Source organism: Leiobunum rupestre, unplaced genomic scaffold (assembly GCF_980474605.1).
Source record: "Leiobunum rupestre unplaced genomic scaffold, qqLeiRupe1.1.hap1 H1_H1_scaffold_14, whole genome shotgun sequence".
Lineage (NCBI taxonomy): Eukaryota > Metazoa > Arthropoda > Arachnida > Opiliones > Sclerosomatidae > Leiobunum > Leiobunum rupestre.
In genome coordinates this window covers 730,986-750,323 of record NW_028324283.1, presented here as the reverse complement: position 1 = coordinate 750,323, position 19,338 = coordinate 730,986, and the positions used below count along the sequence as shown (strand labels likewise).

At 37.3% G+C, this 19,338-nt stretch overlaps 1 protein-coding gene across 1 annotated transcript; it reads left to right on the top strand.

Moving 5' to 3' along the window:
* Nucleotides 1-17,068: 17,068 nt before the first annotated feature.
* LOC149920586 (putative inhibitor of apoptosis) lies at nucleotides 17,069-17,533 on the top strand. The gene has a single exon (XM_090164347.1). The coding sequence runs from the start codon at nucleotides 17,069-17,071 to the stop codon at nucleotides 17,531-17,533; it is 465 nt and encodes a 154-aa protein (XP_090020473.1).
* Nucleotides 17,534-19,338: the final 1,805 nt, after the last annotated feature.

The window sequence follows — 19,338 nt, the reverse complement described above, 5'->3', positions numbered from 1 at the left end:
AAAATATTAATTTTTCGGGCGGAGGATGTAACGAAATCATGTTTTTCTTATTTATACGCGTTTTTTATTTCTCTCTAATCACTAGCTGTATGTGTTTTATCACCCGTATTTCTCGTTAAAACACGATATCCCTTTCATATATTTTTTTTATCGTGTATATATAAACGAAACTTCACTACATTAAAGCAGTCCTCTCAAATGTGTAACTTGCGATTCAGTCGTTAAAATAAACTGTTGAATTTTAAATGTTCTTGGTGTCAATATTTCGATTCCACCTTTAGTTATAAATTCAGTGCTAGCTAGAACACCCTTATCCGCTACGCTTCAGCAACAGTTAAGATAGAGGTTCGTGAGTGTTCGCTGAGCTTACGACCTAACGCTGGGTGAGAGATTGTTTGGGGGATTGAAACTAATACGCTGGTTGAGAGAATTGGAAGGTGGGGAAATGTATTGGCTATTGGTAGTCTGGCAAAGCGGGAAATATATTCTATAAAAGAAAGTCGGGTAAAGAGGGAAATGCACTTTTTTAGAAGGTAGTCGGAGTTTTTGGTGTAGGGTAGGTTAGAGTATACTTATTATTATGTTTTTCCAGATTAGTTTCGTTCAAACTGACGACAGTTCATTGAGAGAGTGCAAGAGGTTTTTGGAAAAAGTCTTTGTGTGGCAGTTTTCGAAGTTTTGGTAAGTTGTTATTTTATAGTTTCAGTAGGTGTTAAATTCCGTTGCTTTCTGAAAAGAGTAGGGTGTTTATGGGAGAGTTTCCCTTCGCGCAAGAGGCCGAAGTGTTAAACGTTTTGCGGGGTATATTGAAATGGTTTATCGTCCGCAGCAATGATGTATGCGAGGGAGTTATCAAGGCCATTTTTAGGCACGATAACCAAAAGGACGAGCAAACCGTTGTTGGGTTTTTCCCGCATGATTCGAAAATTTGCGTTCCTAAAAACTTGAACGTTGAATAAATATAATTATGTTTCGGCGCGTTAGATCAGAACCTGATCGAAGAAGGTCATCGCCCTAAATTTCAACGGTTGAATTTCAGCGATCTATTTGAAATAGCAGATAAACGCTACGATACTGCCAAAGAAATTTTATCCTTTATTGAAAGGCAAAACATCACATAATAAATAAGAGGCAAGCGGTCACTGGTGGACTATTTCACTCAAAGGTACGCTGCGCCCGATTTGTCTAATTTTAAGCTGACCGACTTTTCGGACAACGCTGTTCCGAGCTGTAGGTTGAAGCTGAAAGTGCAGGTCTTGGTAGGGCCGACTAATTTCGGTAAAACTGAATATGCCCTGGCCCATGGGAGACATCCGGCCATCATCAAGCACAAAAATGATTGGCGGAAAGTGAGGTCAGGCGTCACCGATTTAGTTGTGGTTGACGATGTGGCCACAGAAAATTTGGTGCCCCAGGATTTTTAAAATTTTACCATCATTGATAGAGATATCACCATGGATGTAAAATATAGAAGCGTTAATTTGGAGTCTGGCGTTAGCATGTTTATATGTTGTAATTCGGAAAAAGTGTTGCGGCCGAAAACGGTTCAGCCGGAAACGAGGAAGGCTTGTTCGCGCCGGATGGACATTCATCGATTAAAAGAGCCCTTGTTCAAAGAAGAGCCAGACCTGACCTGGAGAGATGGAGGCGACGTTGAATATTTTAATCCAGGGGGCTCTTCCAGGCTGGAAACGGGTGTTGCTTCGGCTTCCGTGGATAGCGTAATCGCTTTTGTATCAAGCGGCAAAGGCCAAACATCTTCGGGTATCGGCTCGTCATCGGCGGTTAAAGTATTAAAATTTAAGAGCGGGTGGTTGCGGGATGGAGATTTGGAAGCGGCAACTGCATTTTAGAGCATTAATCGCTCTTGGGCCGAGTTGATGGCTGGTAAGCGTTTGTCGGGCGAAATTTGGATTAATCCGTGATGGCCCTTCAAAGAGGAGTTTCGTGACGCCCACGCCCGTCAACCGTGGGGAAGTCCAGGGATTTGGCGAAAACAGCAACTTGTAGCTGCGCAAAATGTAAAAAGTAGTTTATTCAAAGTTTGAATAAATGTACAGAATGTATAAAATAACTTCCCTTTGTTAATAACCTTCGATAATATTTTTATGATAATTGATCTTTATTTTTTAGTGTAAAAGTGTTGTTATACGAAATAAACTGTCATAATTAATGACGACATTATAGAGAATTGTTGTACGAAAATGCATTTCACTTTTATAAGTTAACTTACGATAAATGTAAGTGTTAAGTGAGTTAGTATTCAGGATAAAGGTAAGTGTCGGATGGACGGTGTGGGAAGAAGGAGTGAAATGGTTAGTGAGTCATTTTCGGTATTTAGGTTGAAGGTAAGGTATTAGTTTTTGGTGTTTCTTTGCAGGGAGACGTATATTATCGACGGACGGACGGCGTTGGAAGCTGGAGTGAAATGGTAAGTGAGGAGTCATTTTCTGTATTTAGGTTGAATGTAAGGTTTTTTGTGTGTTTTTTTGCAGGGAAACGTATATTGACGACGGGACGGACGGTGTGGGAAGCTGGAGTGAAATGGTAAGTGAGGAGTCATTTTCGGTATTTAAGTTGAAGGTAAGGTATTACTTTTTTGTGTTTCTTTGCAGGGAGACGTATATTGACAACGGGACGGACGGAATTATCGACGGACGGACGGTGTGGGAAGCTGGAGTGAAATGGTAAGTGAAGAGTCATTTTCGGTATTTAGGTTGAAGGTAAGGTATTACTTTTCTGTGATTCTTCGCGGGGAGACGTATCAAGATTCCACGATAGTCAAAATCCGCTTCAGCTATGCACTTTTTCACTTTCCGCGTCGATCTGTTTCAAACAGATATTTAAGCTTTAATTTCACGCTTGAGAGTGGCGGAAGCGAATTTTGACGATTTTTATCCGCTACCAGCGAGCATGAAAATGAGGCTTTACTGTCCACTTAAAATATAAAACACTTCATAATCGCAATACATTGCATGGTTTACTCGACAGTAGGTAAAATCCTACCGAAGGCTTTGCTTTATTGAAACATTTTTGACATGACGGCTTTACTTATCGGCTGGGAAGTTAATGAGCAATCCTGTTCCAAAGTTTGAAAATAAAATTTTTGGTCGGTACCGCCTTAAAAGTTTTAAATCTTCTCAGTGTTAATAAACGTATTATTTGTAAATTTACTGTGAATAAATTATTTTTAACATGTAATAGTAATTAACGTCCCTAAGACGTCGTTGCTGGTGCAAAATTAATCCAAAATAAAACCCCAGAGGAACTATAGTCTTAGTCGATAGCTACGCCGCAAAATTTTTGTTTTGAAAAGGAAAACATTTGAGAGAGTTGGCCGTTTTCAAACTATCGAAATCTGGCAGCCTTGCCTGCGTTCCGGCCTGTATCTTCATATCGAAAACGGCCGACGACTACACCGCCGAAAATATTTTATTAAACGGATCGGCGGCGTTTTTGACCGTTATTTTGAATTATCGACTACGACTATTAAAAATCCAGCTGACATCCCTAGGGATGTCCATAGGCTCTAGACAAACCGGACATTTGAGCGTCTGTACGGTCTGTTAACGTCCGACCGACAGTGATGTCAAGTCGCCAAAATTGAAATTTCCCTCACAGGGACTTAAAACTTCCCTTTTTGGCCAAATTTTTTCCAAGTTTCATTGTTAGCTTTCAGAAAGTGATATTTAATACATAGCGCCTTCTAGGTAACAAATATAATTTATATATTTATAATTTTCTATTTATCTTAATACATTTCATGGCTTTATATGTAATAGAATAATTAGCAGAAAAACAGTACGTTATTACACGAAATAACGATTTTTTTACTTTTACCCATTAGTTTAATCAACAGAGTTAGATGACTAGAAACTAGAAATTATTAGATTAATTATAATTGTTAATATAATTTAACACACTGCACGCGACCACAGTCACCATTCCGAGGAGCAGACGAGTCCTCGATAATAAAACGAAAAAGTGGAAAGCAAAATTGCAGGGGTGCCAGGTTAATAGAAAACATTATGCTTTCTTGCTAAAATTACTCTATTAATTTTCATAAAATTAAATCAATTATTTTAAATATTGTGATTATTTAGATTAGTAACAACTTTAAAATCACCCTACGTGGAATTTCCTTAGATTTCGCAAATTTTTAGCCTGATTTCCCTTTTCCCCTTTTGGATTTATAGGGTTAAAAATTTCCCTAGATCTGAGAAATTTCCCTCGACTAACCATCACTGCCGACCATAGAAATCTCACAGGTAACTAGAATGCTGCCTTGTAACTTACAAATGGACCAAACGCCGTGGCAGACGATAGTCAGATCTCAGCCAATCAGAGCTCAATGAGTGGTTCTACCAAGAATTTTATGTCTCCAGAGAGAATGACGTCACCTATCTCCCGCGATAGTAGCGGAACCAAAGACGATAATTATCCTCCTTGGCGGAACCACACTACGGCCTCTCATTGGCTGAAGGTTCAAAACGCCAAGCTCGGCGGCAGCATTCTAGTTACCTATGCGATTTCTATGCTGCCGACCAACGTCAACCGCGGAATTTGGGGCGTCCTACGGACGAAGGAAAGATCTGAGTGTGACGTCAATCGGATGTCCAAAGAACGAATTGTGTTTGCTGGGTAGACAATGTGGGTTTAAGAAACAGCGTTGCCAGATCTGAAATTATCGTATCTAGGCCATTTCTTTTTAATAGTCAATTTGACATAAAACAATTATACATTGTTTAGTATAACATATTTCAAACTATTTTAAATACCGTTAATTACATCCAATAATATAGTAAAATATCCTACAGCAAAGTATTGATCTGTTCTATGTAAAATATTTTTATAAATTAAACTTCTTATTTTCCAACTTATGGCTTTCTTTACAAACATTAATTTTAGGCAAAATATGCCCTGTGAGGCAGAGCAAAGGGACAGCTATTAAATAAAAATGCTTTTATCAAAGCAGTTGAAAGGTTGAATTAAGGGGGAGTTGTTGAGATCTATGAAGGCGCAGATATTGAAAATGTTTTAGGTTTAAAGAGTTTTGTTTTTGGAATTTTCGAAAGCGAAATATATTTCTAAAATAATTTCCATCGATTTTCCCCACCTTTTATATATTTTATAACCCTACCCTTAAATTTGAGCCTTGAAACTGTAACAGTAAACTGAGAAAATTTTTAATTGTGAAGGATTACGTGTAAAATGACAACATTTATCTTCTATATACACATATAGATTAGTTTAACTAAAAAAGCATGGGTGACGGTTTATCACGTGACACTGAAATCACTGTATAAATACATATACAGGGTGTATCCTAAATGGTGGCAGGACCGAACGTCTACGGGTTCTACAGATTATTTTGAGACCGAAATGTTTATGGCATTTTTCCGATTTAGGCCACCATTTCGAAGTTACGAAACAATTGATGTATAGACGACCCCTTCATTTAACTTTACATCTTAATACCTTAACGTAAATTAGCGGTTTCATTCATAAACATCGTCACGCGGCCGATATAAATATCTTTCTCGGCGAAGGCAACTTTTATCGAATGAATAAAATATTAACGCGCTCACTACAAAATCATTTTGTTGGGACGCGAACGCGCCATTTTTTTGTTTCCATGCTTATTATTTCTTTCTATTAGGAAATAAGTGACAATAAACTTTACTAAACTTATTATAAAAACAAATCGGATAATCGCCATGGTTAAGAAAAAAAAGCGCGTTCGGGTCCCAACAAAATGATTTTGTATTGAGTGCGTGAATATTTTATTCATTCGTTAAAGGTTCGCCGATGTTTATGAATGAAACCGCTAATTTACGTAATGGTATTAAGATGTAAAGTAAAATGAAGGGGTCGTCCATACATCAATTGTTTCGTTACTTAAAATGGTGGCCTAAATCGGAAAAATGCCATAGAACATTTTCGTCTTAAAATAATCTGAAGAACCCGTAGACGCTCGGTCCTATCACCATTAAGAATACACCCTGTATAACAGAAACTGAACTAGAAAAACTCATAAATAAAAGAGATTTGCAATAATTTTAATCAAGACGGTGTTCAAGTTAACAGAGAAAAATTTGATGTAACTATAGCTTCTATTTTCACAATCAACAGATGACATTCTCTTCCTATAGAGAGCCTGCAAGTGCAAAGAGAGTCGTGTGTCTTGCCCTGTGGCTAAGAAAAGATAAGTCATTGTTTTTCTTCCAATAACAATAAATTCTAATAGGCCTTTCTTGAAAGAAACATGGAGTTTTAATGTAACTCTTAAGTCTCTTTTTTACTACCGGAGCTTACTCGACTTGTGTAAAGCTTCAGATTTTAATTTGGCATGTCAAAACTGTATAAAGCTCCGTGTTGTTATGTGTAATTCTACCATGGATTAATGAGGTTAATTAATAGAGTAGTATCGCTCTGTAGCTTTGGGCTATGACCGCCATATTTAGGACAGTTTATCTATAGGAAAAAGCATGGGTGACGTCGACATACGTCACGCCGATATTACTCTATTAATGATTCTACTTTAAACGAAAAGTTTAAAAATGCAGACTATGATAGATAGAAATAAGTATATGACATATGTAACATCAATTTAATTCATCAAGATAATTAGCTAACATAGAACGTTGCCAACTCCTTTAATCGTTTAATTTCTTTTATATTCATACAACATTTTTAATTTAACATAAAAAAGTAAATTGATTAGGTTATAACTCATTACGAGTACTAATTTGCAAAATAAATCTGCACGAGCTAGTTACAACAACGTAGCAGACGTCTATCGGATTGAAAATCAACGCCAGAAGCCCAGAAATAAGCTTTTCATTTAAAAAATATGGTGCCATATCAACTATCAAGCAATGGTGATTTGTAGAAATGAGATTGAGATAGGGAATTTTTTAATAATATATTGATTTCAGGGAGAGGAAAAGGATCAAGACCGTGGAAGAGGTGAAGACGAATATTCTGAGTCCCGCTTAGGGAGTAATTGTCTGAAGTTGTCACGCTGGTGGTGGGAATAGTAGATAATTCGAATTTTGATGAGCCCCCAAAAAAATAATTTGTGTTAGTCCTTTTGTATAAAAATTAATCGTTTATAATCTCTAATTTTTGTATGTTAATTGATTATTTGTGCTTTTAAATTTTGTAATCGCTTTAATTTTGATTGCGATGCCGTAGGTTACGTGGCCTTAAATATTTATATTTAAAATTTGAAAATATATAACAAACAAATTTCATAGTTTAAAATTGTTTCGTTATTTTACCTTGCGGGATCAGGAAACTTTATAAAGTAATTGGTAACTCTGTAAAATAGGGGGATTTAGATCAGGGGAATTTAGATAGTGACTGGTAGCAATGCCAAACGGGGTTTTCGCTAGTTAGTGTCTCGTAACCCTGCAAATAGGGGGAAATTGTACGGTGACTGGTAGCATTGCAAAACCGGGGAATTTAGATAGTGACTGGTAACTCTGTAGAATAAGGGGAAGTTTGAATCGAGGGTTGGTCGCGTCGTTATTGGAGGAACTAAGATAGTGGCTGGTAACCCTGTAGAATTAGGAATATTAAGGTAGTAGTTGGGAACACGGTAAAATCTGGGTATAAAAAGCTAACCGTACATTAGGCTTTTATAATGCTCACGTATTTAATTTAATTTCAAATGGTTTTTTCTTCAGATAATTGATGCTCTACTTAGAAAGAATATGCCCGGAAATTCAAATAGTGAACCATTTTTTGTAACCAAAGAAGGCATGGCGGTTAAAAATGCGTCAAATGAAATTTCAAGGTAACAACATTAGGTAATCCTAATTGGTTCTTTTTATAATAAAAATAACCGTATATATTACAAGAATCCGAACAGCTTCAGCGAATGACCTAAACCCAAAACCGCAAAGTCATACAATCTAAAATGGTTAATAACTCAGAAACAGACCAAAATCTTGTTGACGGTTTGTTGGCGCACTCAGGCACCACAGCGAAACGAGTAGGTTTCACTTCTGCGATCCATTCAAAATGGTACAAAATTTTCAGTTTCGGAAAATTTATTTGACAATAAGAAACACTTACTAGTAATAGTATTATTAAAATTAATTAATTTATTAGATAATGTAATTCGTACTGTAAACATCCAGCCTCCTGGACCAATAGATAACGTGGAGTGCTCCGATTCAACCTTAGAATTTTTCTTTTGTTTATCGAAAACAAAGCTGTTACAAAACGTAGAACAATAGCATAACAAGCAATTTTTTCGGTTTATAACTGCTCGTACGGTTTAGATAATTTATTTTTAACCAGGGACATTAGTTTATACCAATTCCCTAGCCTTTTATACTTAAAGGCTCTTAAGGGTTCTTATTAATCTAGAAGCACTACAACTGAAACTTCTTCAGGAAGTTGTACATCTGGAGATGTAGGAATTGCTAAATTGTTTAAAAAAAATTAAGATACAATAGTTACTTACGCTGATAAAGATGATGTTATATACAAATTCATAAGAAAGGACTGAGTTTCATCGTGCCCAAGTCTCAGCGCTGTCTTTCCGGTACAATATTACATAAGAAAAATTGGCTAAATCCTACCAATATAATCTAACCGAATGCAAATTAAAAAAAATAAGGTACCCGCAGCAGGTGGATCAGCGAATTAACGAAATAGCCTACAAGCAATAATTCAAAAACGCTTCTTATAATGTTTTCTTTTACAAGAGTCAAAAACCGAAGAACAGCGCCTACCAAGGCAGAAATATGCCAGCTTGCTAACTTTCGAAGAAAAAAAACAAAATAGGATTTCCCTCAAAATAGTTAATTTAATAATTTTATAATTAGTAAGAACCAATTTATTTTCTTCTGAACTATCTTAGCGGGCACCTGCAAGAAATATCAATTCAGAGATCGAAGATGAGCTTGATAACAAAATCCGGACCGGATCGATTTAATGACCCATAACGCGACAAACAAAACACAAGGGCGAAGGGTTGTTTACTACGAAAGCTTTTTAAAAGTCAAAGAATATAAGTTAAATAAATTTTATTCCAAAAATTTAAAAACATTTTAGCTCAAGAATAAATAAAATTTTTTGAAGGTGAATTCATCTGCAAATACGGCGGTGCTCACATTTTAAAAGACGGGGGCAACGCCTAAAAGCAACGGTCAGTGATTGTTATTATTTGTTTTAAAACAATTTAATGCAAAGACATGTTTTGACGCATCCAACTCAAAAACTTACAGGGCCGGTCGGGCTGAGGTCCGAAGCGGGGATGGCACTGCACCGGGACTGGCCGGCAACGGTTCGCTTGAGCTCCGACCTGCGTCGGGGCCTTCCCGTAGAATGCTCCGTATCTGGTGCAACCGTTTTGGCCGTCGACTAATAGCCATCTTAGAACTGGCACGGACCAGGAGTATCCGACTGTCTAATTAAAACGGCCCTAAATGTGTCGGATTATGCAATAACTAGACCTTGTAACCCATAAGGGTGGTGGCGCACTGGGAGATGTTCTTTCCGATCAAATGGTCCTATCTCGAACTCCGACTTTGGTCAGGTATTGCCTGGATATTGAGCTTCGGCTCAGGCTAACGGAGAGGGTCCATGCAATATGGCCACCTCGGCGGATTGGGTAGCCTGCTTTGAGGCGGCGGGCCTCCGTATGAGCGCACAGCGGTCCTGTTTCCCGACCCTTTGGTGTCCCACCGGGATATACGGTCCTAGCTGTGCCAGGTTACTTGAACGGCTGTAAGCCCGTCGTTTTCCTTTATAAGCTCTTTTCCTAGGGTTTGACTCCTAACTACGTAGGTAGGGAGTCGGCTGGAGTTGCTACAGCAACCACTCTTAATCCCACTGCTGTGTGCGAAGTGGGAAGTGGAAATTGGTCCACCAATTGCTGCACCTTCTGCTGGGTTGAGTGGCTTGCGTCCAAGGTGCGACCATCAGTAATAGGGTTCTTCTACCCATGCTGGATTTGTCACCTGTCCGGGCTGGGGACGCTGGCGTAGGGTACTAATGATAGGCCTCCGCTAGAATGGTCTTTGTTACTAGGTACACTGGGCTATAAAATATGACAAACTGTCTTTTTAAAACAAAGCATTACGATAGCCGTTGACGCAATGTGATTTCTGCCCACTGCTCTGAATGTCAAAGTGAAGAAATTCAACTAAGCGCTTGTAAACAGCGGTCGAAATTTTGCGAGATCTTCACGATCCATATCAATACGTGAGTTTTTCTCTATAAATATGTCGTTTTACATTGTGTAATGTACGTGCGCTCAAACGGTGTAATTAATTTTTTAATCTGTTCATCAATTAAAAAGTAATCAAATAATGCTATTTCAATTGCTACGCTTGTCATAAAGCCGGGTGTTTGTTTATCGCGCTGATTCCTCCGGACGATTTGTGACCCTTCCGTTACTTGTGTGTTTCGGATTCTACCACACCACAGCTTTAATTTGGTAGATCGCATACCATCCTGTGATTTTTCCTCAATTAGCCATAAGCTTTTTAGCGCTTCACACCTTTTTTGCTCCTTTGTGCCTTTCATTGGGTTTTGTGCTCGTACGCGTGATTTTCAGATCCAACGGAATCTACCATCTTGTGCTGCTGGTTATAACCTTCAATTAGAGACCTCATTTGTCTCTGTGAGTAACGTACTTTGCTTTTAATTATAAAATTAACTTTTGTAAACATTTTGGTTTTCATGGTAACGCAATGGACTTTCTGACTTTTGCTAAATTCAAGTTCTGGTTGCCACGTTTAATTGCTCCCCAATTAGCCTCTCTGGATTTTATATATATTTATTATTTATTATATATATATATATATATATATATATATATATACTAATAAACAAGATATATCACTTAAAAACCCAGTCGGTTGTTTTATATAAATCAAAAGATACTGGGTTTTTAAGTGATATATCTTGCTTATTAGTATATTTTCTATCTTAACTAGTGTCTGTTCTGTCACCGTGACATATTTTGGTAAGTGTGTTATTCTGTCCCCGCTATGCACCGCACGCCTGTTAAAACGGTTAATGACGCCCTGCGTTCCTCTCCTCGCGTCTCCCGTAGTACTTCAGACATCTCGCTGCTCGTTTCACCGGAAGGTTCTAGGACAATTAACCCTCGGGATGACGTCTTATTATTATTATACGATTAACTGTATTCCTTTCCCGCATTTCGATGGCGACCCCACCTCCAACAACCTCGCTTAATTTTTAGCGCAATATGCGCACAGCCCACTCCAAATCGCTGGACTTCCTTACCAGCAAAAAGGTCGCATGGTCCGTCTCCACCAAGATTGATGCTGTGTTCTCCCCCATGGAAGCAACTTTATTAAATTCCCAACTCTTAGCCCCCAGAGCCTTGGGTGTGCAAAGCAATCAGTCCTCGATGCCTGATCATTTGATCACCCTATTGGCCCCACCCGCTCCATCCGCCAACACTTGCGTTCTGTCACCTTTCGCCACTTCATCCCAGCCCAATTCTGCTAATCTCCCAACTTCTTTGCGCAGCTCGCCTGTTCTCTTACACGCACCGTGCCTCAGCCACAAACTGCTGCCCGTCCCAATGTAATACCGTTCCGCGCCGACCCACCCGCAGATTAGCCCAGGGCGCGGCAGCTTTTACTCCTCCCTACCTTTTATGTCTGCGTAAAAATTGTTTGAAAAAGTATAGAAATAATATATTTTCAGCACAAATTTACAATATTTTTAAATTTTTCCGAATGTACTTCTTGTATTAAATAATATTTCTTCTGGGGCATCCTAATAAAAAAGTCTTTTCATATTGAATACTGTCTGTAAGTACTGTCTGCCTTGAGTACTAAGTGAAAAAGAAGGCGTCAGGATTTCCAATATGTTGAGGCGGAACGTATGTTGAACGGATCGTGTTTAAAACCGTCAAGCGAAGGCTGCTAAGCGTCAGGTCTCCGAACACGTTGAACCGGAACGTTCTCGAAACCAACAAGCGATGGCTGCTAAGCGTCCGGACTCCAAACACGTTAAGGCAGAACATGCTCGAAACCAACAAGCGTAGGCTGCTAAGCGGCTGCTCCAAGGCAAAACCTTGTAACCCACATGAACCTTATTTTGAGATATCTCACTTTTAAGTTTTATTACTATTTTGTTAAATTATTTGGTTTAATCAATGAAGTGCGAGATTTTTTCGGGTAAATTTGAACAAGAAAACGATTGGTGGAGTTCAAAACGAGCTAATAGGACGTCATTAGAAACGCCCCTAATAAAATTGTTTGTCAAGATAAAATGAAGGGAAAAATTGTAATTATCTATAGCAAAACCAAGTAAAGATAGTTGTATGGTTTTGTCTTGGGATAACATATATAATAATTTTATATTTAGCCATGCCAAAACCGATTTTAGCTCAATTGTTCGGTTTTGCCATGGGGGAAATCGTCAATTTTATTGATATTTATCTATCTGATACCGATTTGCCATTGAAAATTAAAAAAAAAGAAATATAAATTTATTTTAGCAAAACCAATTACACGCAATTATTTGGTTTTTCAGTGATAAACAAAAACAAAATAAACCTATATGTTCATAATTTTTAAAAACTTTATATCTTTTTATATATTTTTGCCTTCGTTTTTGAAAAAGGGTTTAGCAGTACCCTTTTGATAAATGATTATATTTAGGCCTAATTAGGTTTTTTTGGTAAATTGAATTTTAATCACTTATGTTGTTCCTTCAAAAATCAGCAATTAAAGCAATTCTTATAATTTATCTTATCGTAAATAAAGTTAAAAATTATCTGGATTTTAAATTAATTCATTTTCAATTATAACATAGTTTCAAAGTAGACTATTTGTGAATGAAGAAATATAAAATAAGCATTTTAAAATAGTGTAATTTTATTAATATTTCCACTAAACAGTTTTCGAAAATCTCATTAGTTACATAGTTATTTAGTTAAAATAGAGAACTGTACCATTTTATTATCACAAAAATTACATTAAAGTAAAGTAACTGGAAAATATATAATGGTATTAGTTAATTTATAACACGTGCCAACCCGTGGGAATGGTGAAAAAGGTAATGACTTGACACTATCATCTCAGTAAAGTAAACAAAAGTTAACCATGAAATATAATCCAGTTTATGTTTTTCATATATTTACACCATAGTAATTAATATATTTAATAATAAGAAAAATTATGTTTTGTAATTCTTTAAATTTGGACTACTTTATAGGTTTAGCACATTTAGGTAAATTGTGATTATAATTAAATTGTCAATTTGAAACAATTAAGTTTGCAATTAAATTGGTTTGAGCAATTATTTAAAATTGGTCTAACATAAACTTATAAATATGTACCATACTATTTTAAATTTGGTATAACATTATATTTAAAGGAAAAATAACTATTTTAAAATATCACAAAAAATCTTTGTACTTTCTTTTGTGATAATATATTCCTTTTCAATTTTGTACTTTGTAATATTATCACATTAACACTTTTTCAACTCATGCGATTCAACAAATTTAAAAAAAGATAAGGTTTTTATGTAGTTTAAATTTTAAAAGGCTTCTGCAGAATCGGTTTTGAGAAGGTCTTCTGACGTTGAAGATTCGGGGAGATTTCTCGAAAAGATTAAGTGGCATTAAGGAATTTTATTCCCCAAGTTTGTTATCACATCTCTCTTCTTTTAGATTACGACTCCTTGGTTTTGACTTACTTTTGGGTAAAAGAGCTATATCTATTTTTTTTGGTAGAAAATTATTTCAACAGCCTCCCTATCACCTCCAAATGAGGTTTTCATCATAATGCTGGTTCTTCTTCTTTCAAATTTTGCTTCTACTACATCCAGCAACTTGATATTTAATTTCTTAGCAATTTTTTGGCTTTTCCATTCTCGGAAATTTTCAATAGCTTGGCTTTGGGCAACTATATGTTTTCGGGAAGAGCGAATTACTTCCGATAACTGCTCGAAATCATATATATTTCTATTTTTTTAATTGCATTTTCGATATTTCCATGAACACCATCTGCGGACATGTGAGTGTGGCCCTTGGTTAGAAAGCATAGCTTCACCTCTTTAAGACTGCTCATTTCCTGACAATTTACCATTTGTACTGACGATGTAAATATTTTCCAGTTTTTGTTTTGAGCCGTGCAATTATCACAGTAGAATGTGGACTTTTTTGTCGGGATGTAATTCAATTACTCTTGATATAGCTGATGTGATTGTGTCTGCCTTCCTTCCTTCTATAGCTTCATGCCACATAATGCAGAATGATAGTTTATTACCACTTTGGTCTTTCAAACTGGTTATAGGTGCAAATGTCTCATTGAAGACAACCAAACAGCTTGTAAAAAAACATTCCTTAGAACCAGGAATGATTGGTAATAGCAAAATTTCCGAAAGTCCATAGAAAAAATTACTTCATCTGTATCATGAACTCTAATAGAGTCAATTTTGTATTGTGTTTTAGCTGCATTTGCTTTTACCAAATGAGCTTCATGAGCAGAAGTTATAACATCATTAATATTTCCTTAATTTTTTTCAGATTATACTCACTGCATTCTGTGCACTCGTCCGATTTAGGCATGCATAAAGAAATGTATATTTTAATTGTTAAGTTTCTGGGTAGATATTTTACATTTGGTGCATTGAGTCTTGGATAGTGGGTTTGAGCTGGGTGAAAAGACTATATGATGTTTAATAAAATCTTTATTGATAAGGTGTTTTTCGCTTTGGACACCACCTCGCTTTTCTTTTACGTCTTCTCCAATAAATTATTTTTTTTTGGCTTTTGACAGTTCAGTTATAACGGAACAATTAGGAAAACCTAATGCATTCAAGAAAAAGGTCTGACAGACCCCTTAGTGATCTGTTATTTTGGTGAAAGTAATATTCCTTTGCTTCTTGACGTTTTTGATTGGACGTATGTCGTTTGATTTCCATAAATTTGACATTGATCAAAAGACATTTCCTTCTATTAGTGTACGATTGTGCCCAAAAGGAATTCCATATATTATTTCGTAACGAAATATTTTACCTTTATCCATTAACCTAATTAATAATTAACTACGTTCTCAGAACTAAAAACGACTGGCCCGGGGGCTCGCGTCACTCACTATTGGGGTGAGCGAGGTTAATAAAATAGTCCAGGGGTATTTTTAAGTTAAGTTGGTCTGTCATGGGTATGCTTAAATATAGAAAAATATAAGAGGTACTGAGGTTTGCCATTAATGATTTAATAAACACAATTGCATCATGAGATTAGTGGGGACGTACGCTTGTATAATAAGGGCAAACTTAAATATTAAAATAAAAGGTTACTTATATACAGACAAGAAAAATAAATTGAAAAGGTAATAATATACAGACAAGAAAAATAAATAAATTTACGACATTGTTTCAGAGAGTTCTCCTGAAGTTCGAATACGGCGATGCCCGTTACTCGTTGATGGCCGTTCCGCACAAGAGTTCCCAAGACCCTGGTGAAGCACTTAATAGCGCGGGGTTCGCGTTCATGGAAAACTTTAAATTTTGCCGCACATGACTTATTCTTTTAGACGGCCGAACCCGGTCACCAAGCAGGGACTATGTCTCGGTCAATCGCGGAACTACCCGATTGTGAATTCTGAAACACGTCTGGTTTTCATGTCTTTCAGGTCTCCAACTCTCTTTTAAAATTAGCATAGTTCCGTTTTTAAACTGGCACAGATCACGTGGCTGCCCAGGCGTTATAGCTTTTTGACCAATCGTGACCCGTGCCCCGGGAAACTCTTGATGGTCACTCTCCAAGGGGAGATCGTGGTAACCAAAACCATGGTCCGAATACTTAAAACGTTTGCCGCACTTCTCGCGGAAATTAAACTGTCAAATTATTTTTGACGAAGGTCGCCGGCGTGGCTAGCACTATAATTCACCACATATTAACAATACACAAAAATACTTTGACAGGGCAATACCAATTTGGCAATTGCCCTGGGGAAAATACAGAGCCATTCCTACGAAAATATATTTACGTGGAAACACAAGTTAACGACTTAAAGAAAATGCCAAACCTCATCTTTTTGGGGATAAATTTAGAATAAGGGTTTTTACTCTTAAAACATCAATGGAAGGAATTCGAGGGGGGCCGTGTGATATAAACTATTTTTTAGGGGGTCGTTCACCCCCTCAGCGAGAGAGAGGGATTTACCCCCACCTCAGTTCTAAGGATCATTCGATCGGTCGCGGACGAAGGTGATAGACACCATTTTACTCAGCTTCCGTTCAAAGATGCATTTTGAGAAAAATAGAATCGCTAGTTTCATGGGGTTTCCCTGTAAGTTTTTAAACGTGAGGGAGCTACCGAAAGCGGGGTTCTTTTACACAGGACATAGTGATAACGTTATAGGCTTCTCTTGCGAGAGGGTCGTCAAGGGGTGGTGGTCTAATGGCGTCCCGTTACTGAAACATATTGAAGCGTATCGCTCATGTAAATTCGTAAATGACGAGAATACGGGGAATGTCCCCGTCCTAGAACTGACGAAAGACGATAAAGAGCAGATGGAGGACACGGAGCTAAATCCTATGCGCCATGAGCTCATATCATTGATGGTAGAGCGTTAGCTCGCGCGGGGTTATATTATACGAATTACTAAGATTCGGTTAAGTGTTTCGCCTGCGAGCGAGAACTTATGGCTTGGGAAAAATACGATAGTCCTTTTGGTGAACATGGTAAATTTCTTATAGGGGAGGAATGTGAAAACGTAGCTCATTTTATAGCTGACAAGGATATTGTAGAAACTAACCAGTCACCTTATTCTTCGACTGCCGAGAAAGCCATAGTTTACTGTTTTTTTTAACGAGGTGGTTGACAGTTTAGAGGGGGATAAAAGGAAACGAATGGAGACTAACCATTTTTGCACAATAGGGTAATAGGTTTTGGAGGCCGTGGGAATCTCTCTTTTACCCCAATTTTTCACGGTTTGAGAAATTCCTTTATTCATGGGGGTGTCTTTCTCTCCCCCCTAGTTAGATAGGAATCATTCGATCGCTAGTTTGCGAAGGTGTCGGACAAAGTTTTTAATCTGCTCTAGAAAAAATGAATACCCTCGCTAAGCGAGTCGCGGCATTCAAGAAATTTCCTATCGAGTATATGGATACTCTCGAGCTAGCCCAGGCGGGGTTTTTCTACATTGGTCACAAGGCCCGGACCGTGTGTTTCTGGTGCGACTGTTTCGTGGCGGATTGGGAGATGGGGTCTAACCCCCTACATTGTCACACCGCCTTGTTTCCCGAGTGCGAGTACGCCAAGCTAGAGTTCGCGAAGCTACAGGAGATCTACGATGCCCAACTAGGCCCGATGAGGTATGCAGCCAAGAGGTTGAAGACTTTCGCCTGTTTCCCGCTTGAGAATCCGTGCCACGTAGAACTCACCAACGCGGGTTTTTTCTACACCAACTTTGCGGACTGTGTGAAATGTTTTTTCTGTGGTGGTGAGATCGGAGAATGGGCGGCTGAAGACGATGTCTTTCGGGAACACGAGAGATTGTTTCCCAAATGCTAATTTGTAAAAAACTATTATTGCGGGAACGTCTTTATAAAATAATTCGTGTAAAATTCAACCCCGTTCCCGTATCTTACTTTTTGCTCGATGTAGAAGATCGAACCAACGTTTCCTTATTAAATAATGTCCATTTTATTTTAATAAAACATGTACAGAAAAGTGTAATAAAAATGATTTAGTATAATATTCGTACCGTTATTTTTTTCCAATACATTTTAGGTAAAAAAGAGATATAGTTAAGTGAAGGTATCCATAAAATGAGGTAGGTGAGAGAGGTGAAGTTAAAACAGGCAAGCGAAGTTAGAGGGCTCCATAAATTCGGATCTTTAAATACGGCGGGTCTATAAAAATGGCTCCATAATTTTGGTATCTATAAAAACGGCGTTTATAGATAAGGAAATCATGGAGATTTATCCATATTTCTACTTATTCATATTCTAGGTCTATAATCTGCTCATCTATGCCCAGGTGGTATTCTCTTTCGGATTCCAACAAATAACATTTTCCCAATTTTCCCCTGAATTAAAAAAATTATAAATTGCCCGAAGTCTTTCATAACTTGGAAGTCCGATATAAAAATACACATCTTCATCACTATCTTTAATGGTATCTTAGCTTATACCCGTTTACTATATTTCTCTTTTCAAGCATCTGTTTTTAAATTTCTCTTCATTAAGGAGAAATACCATTTCCTTCAGTTTAGTTTTTTAAGCGTAAGTTCAATATTTAGCTCAGTAACAAGTTTCTTTAATTTTGTAATTTCGTCTTCTAGTGGTTGGGTACGTGGTTTATTTGTCTCATCATTATTGATGATATTCTGCTGACTACTGAAAAGTTATCTCTCATCCATGATGATTGGTGTTTTTATAGTTTCAGACCCATTGTTTTGCGTATAATTTTTACTTTCATCAACAGGAGCATTTTCAATACTATTTTCAGGTTTTATTTAATTAGGAAGTGGATTAATATCAAGCACTGGCAAGTTTTATCCAACCTGGACTTTCCCTTTTACGAAATGTCCTTATTCGAAATATAACTTTTGCGCTTAGGAAAATAGTATACCCCCGCCTAAATGCCCTGCTTCGAAATATAACTTAGTGTTACACTTAATTTTCTTCTGGTCATACGACGAAGATTCTTTGATCAGTGTCACACTTATTTGTTACTTCTGGCTGACTCCGAACGGCCTTGAAAAGGCGGTTAAGTCCGATGAATTGGGTATTCCAAAGGAAGTTATCTTTTATTTTGATCAAACCGGTGTTTAATGGAACAACGTAAAGAAATTTGAACAAAAGAAAAACTCGGGAAATCCAAATTAGGTTCTCGCTAGTCGGAGTTTGACATCTCAATGAAATAGAAGTAGGCTGGAGGTGATTCATTTTGTAGCACGAGTTTTGGGCGAAATAATAAGTTGTGTAGTTTTTATTATTTAGGTTAAAACACAAATATTATTCCTATAGGTCGTGTTGTAGACGGCCTAGCTTGGCGCTAGGCGCCTATAATTACCGTAGGATATCGTTCTGATAACGTTACTCATCGAACCTTTCGTGGAACCAAAATAATATTTTTATGAAATATTGCCCAATGGGGCCGCTTTCGGCCTTATGAGACACACAAAAATACATTTGTTTGAATGGGGCCACAATGCCCTAGTTTGGGTATATGGCTATTTAGATATTTCCTTAAGCCCTTAAGTATTAGTTTCCAAATAAAGAATGAAAGTGTAATATCAGTAACTAAAATTTCACTTTGTTCATTAATTTCTGGCAGCCGTGTTTTAGATATTTCTGCAAGTCCAATGGAAC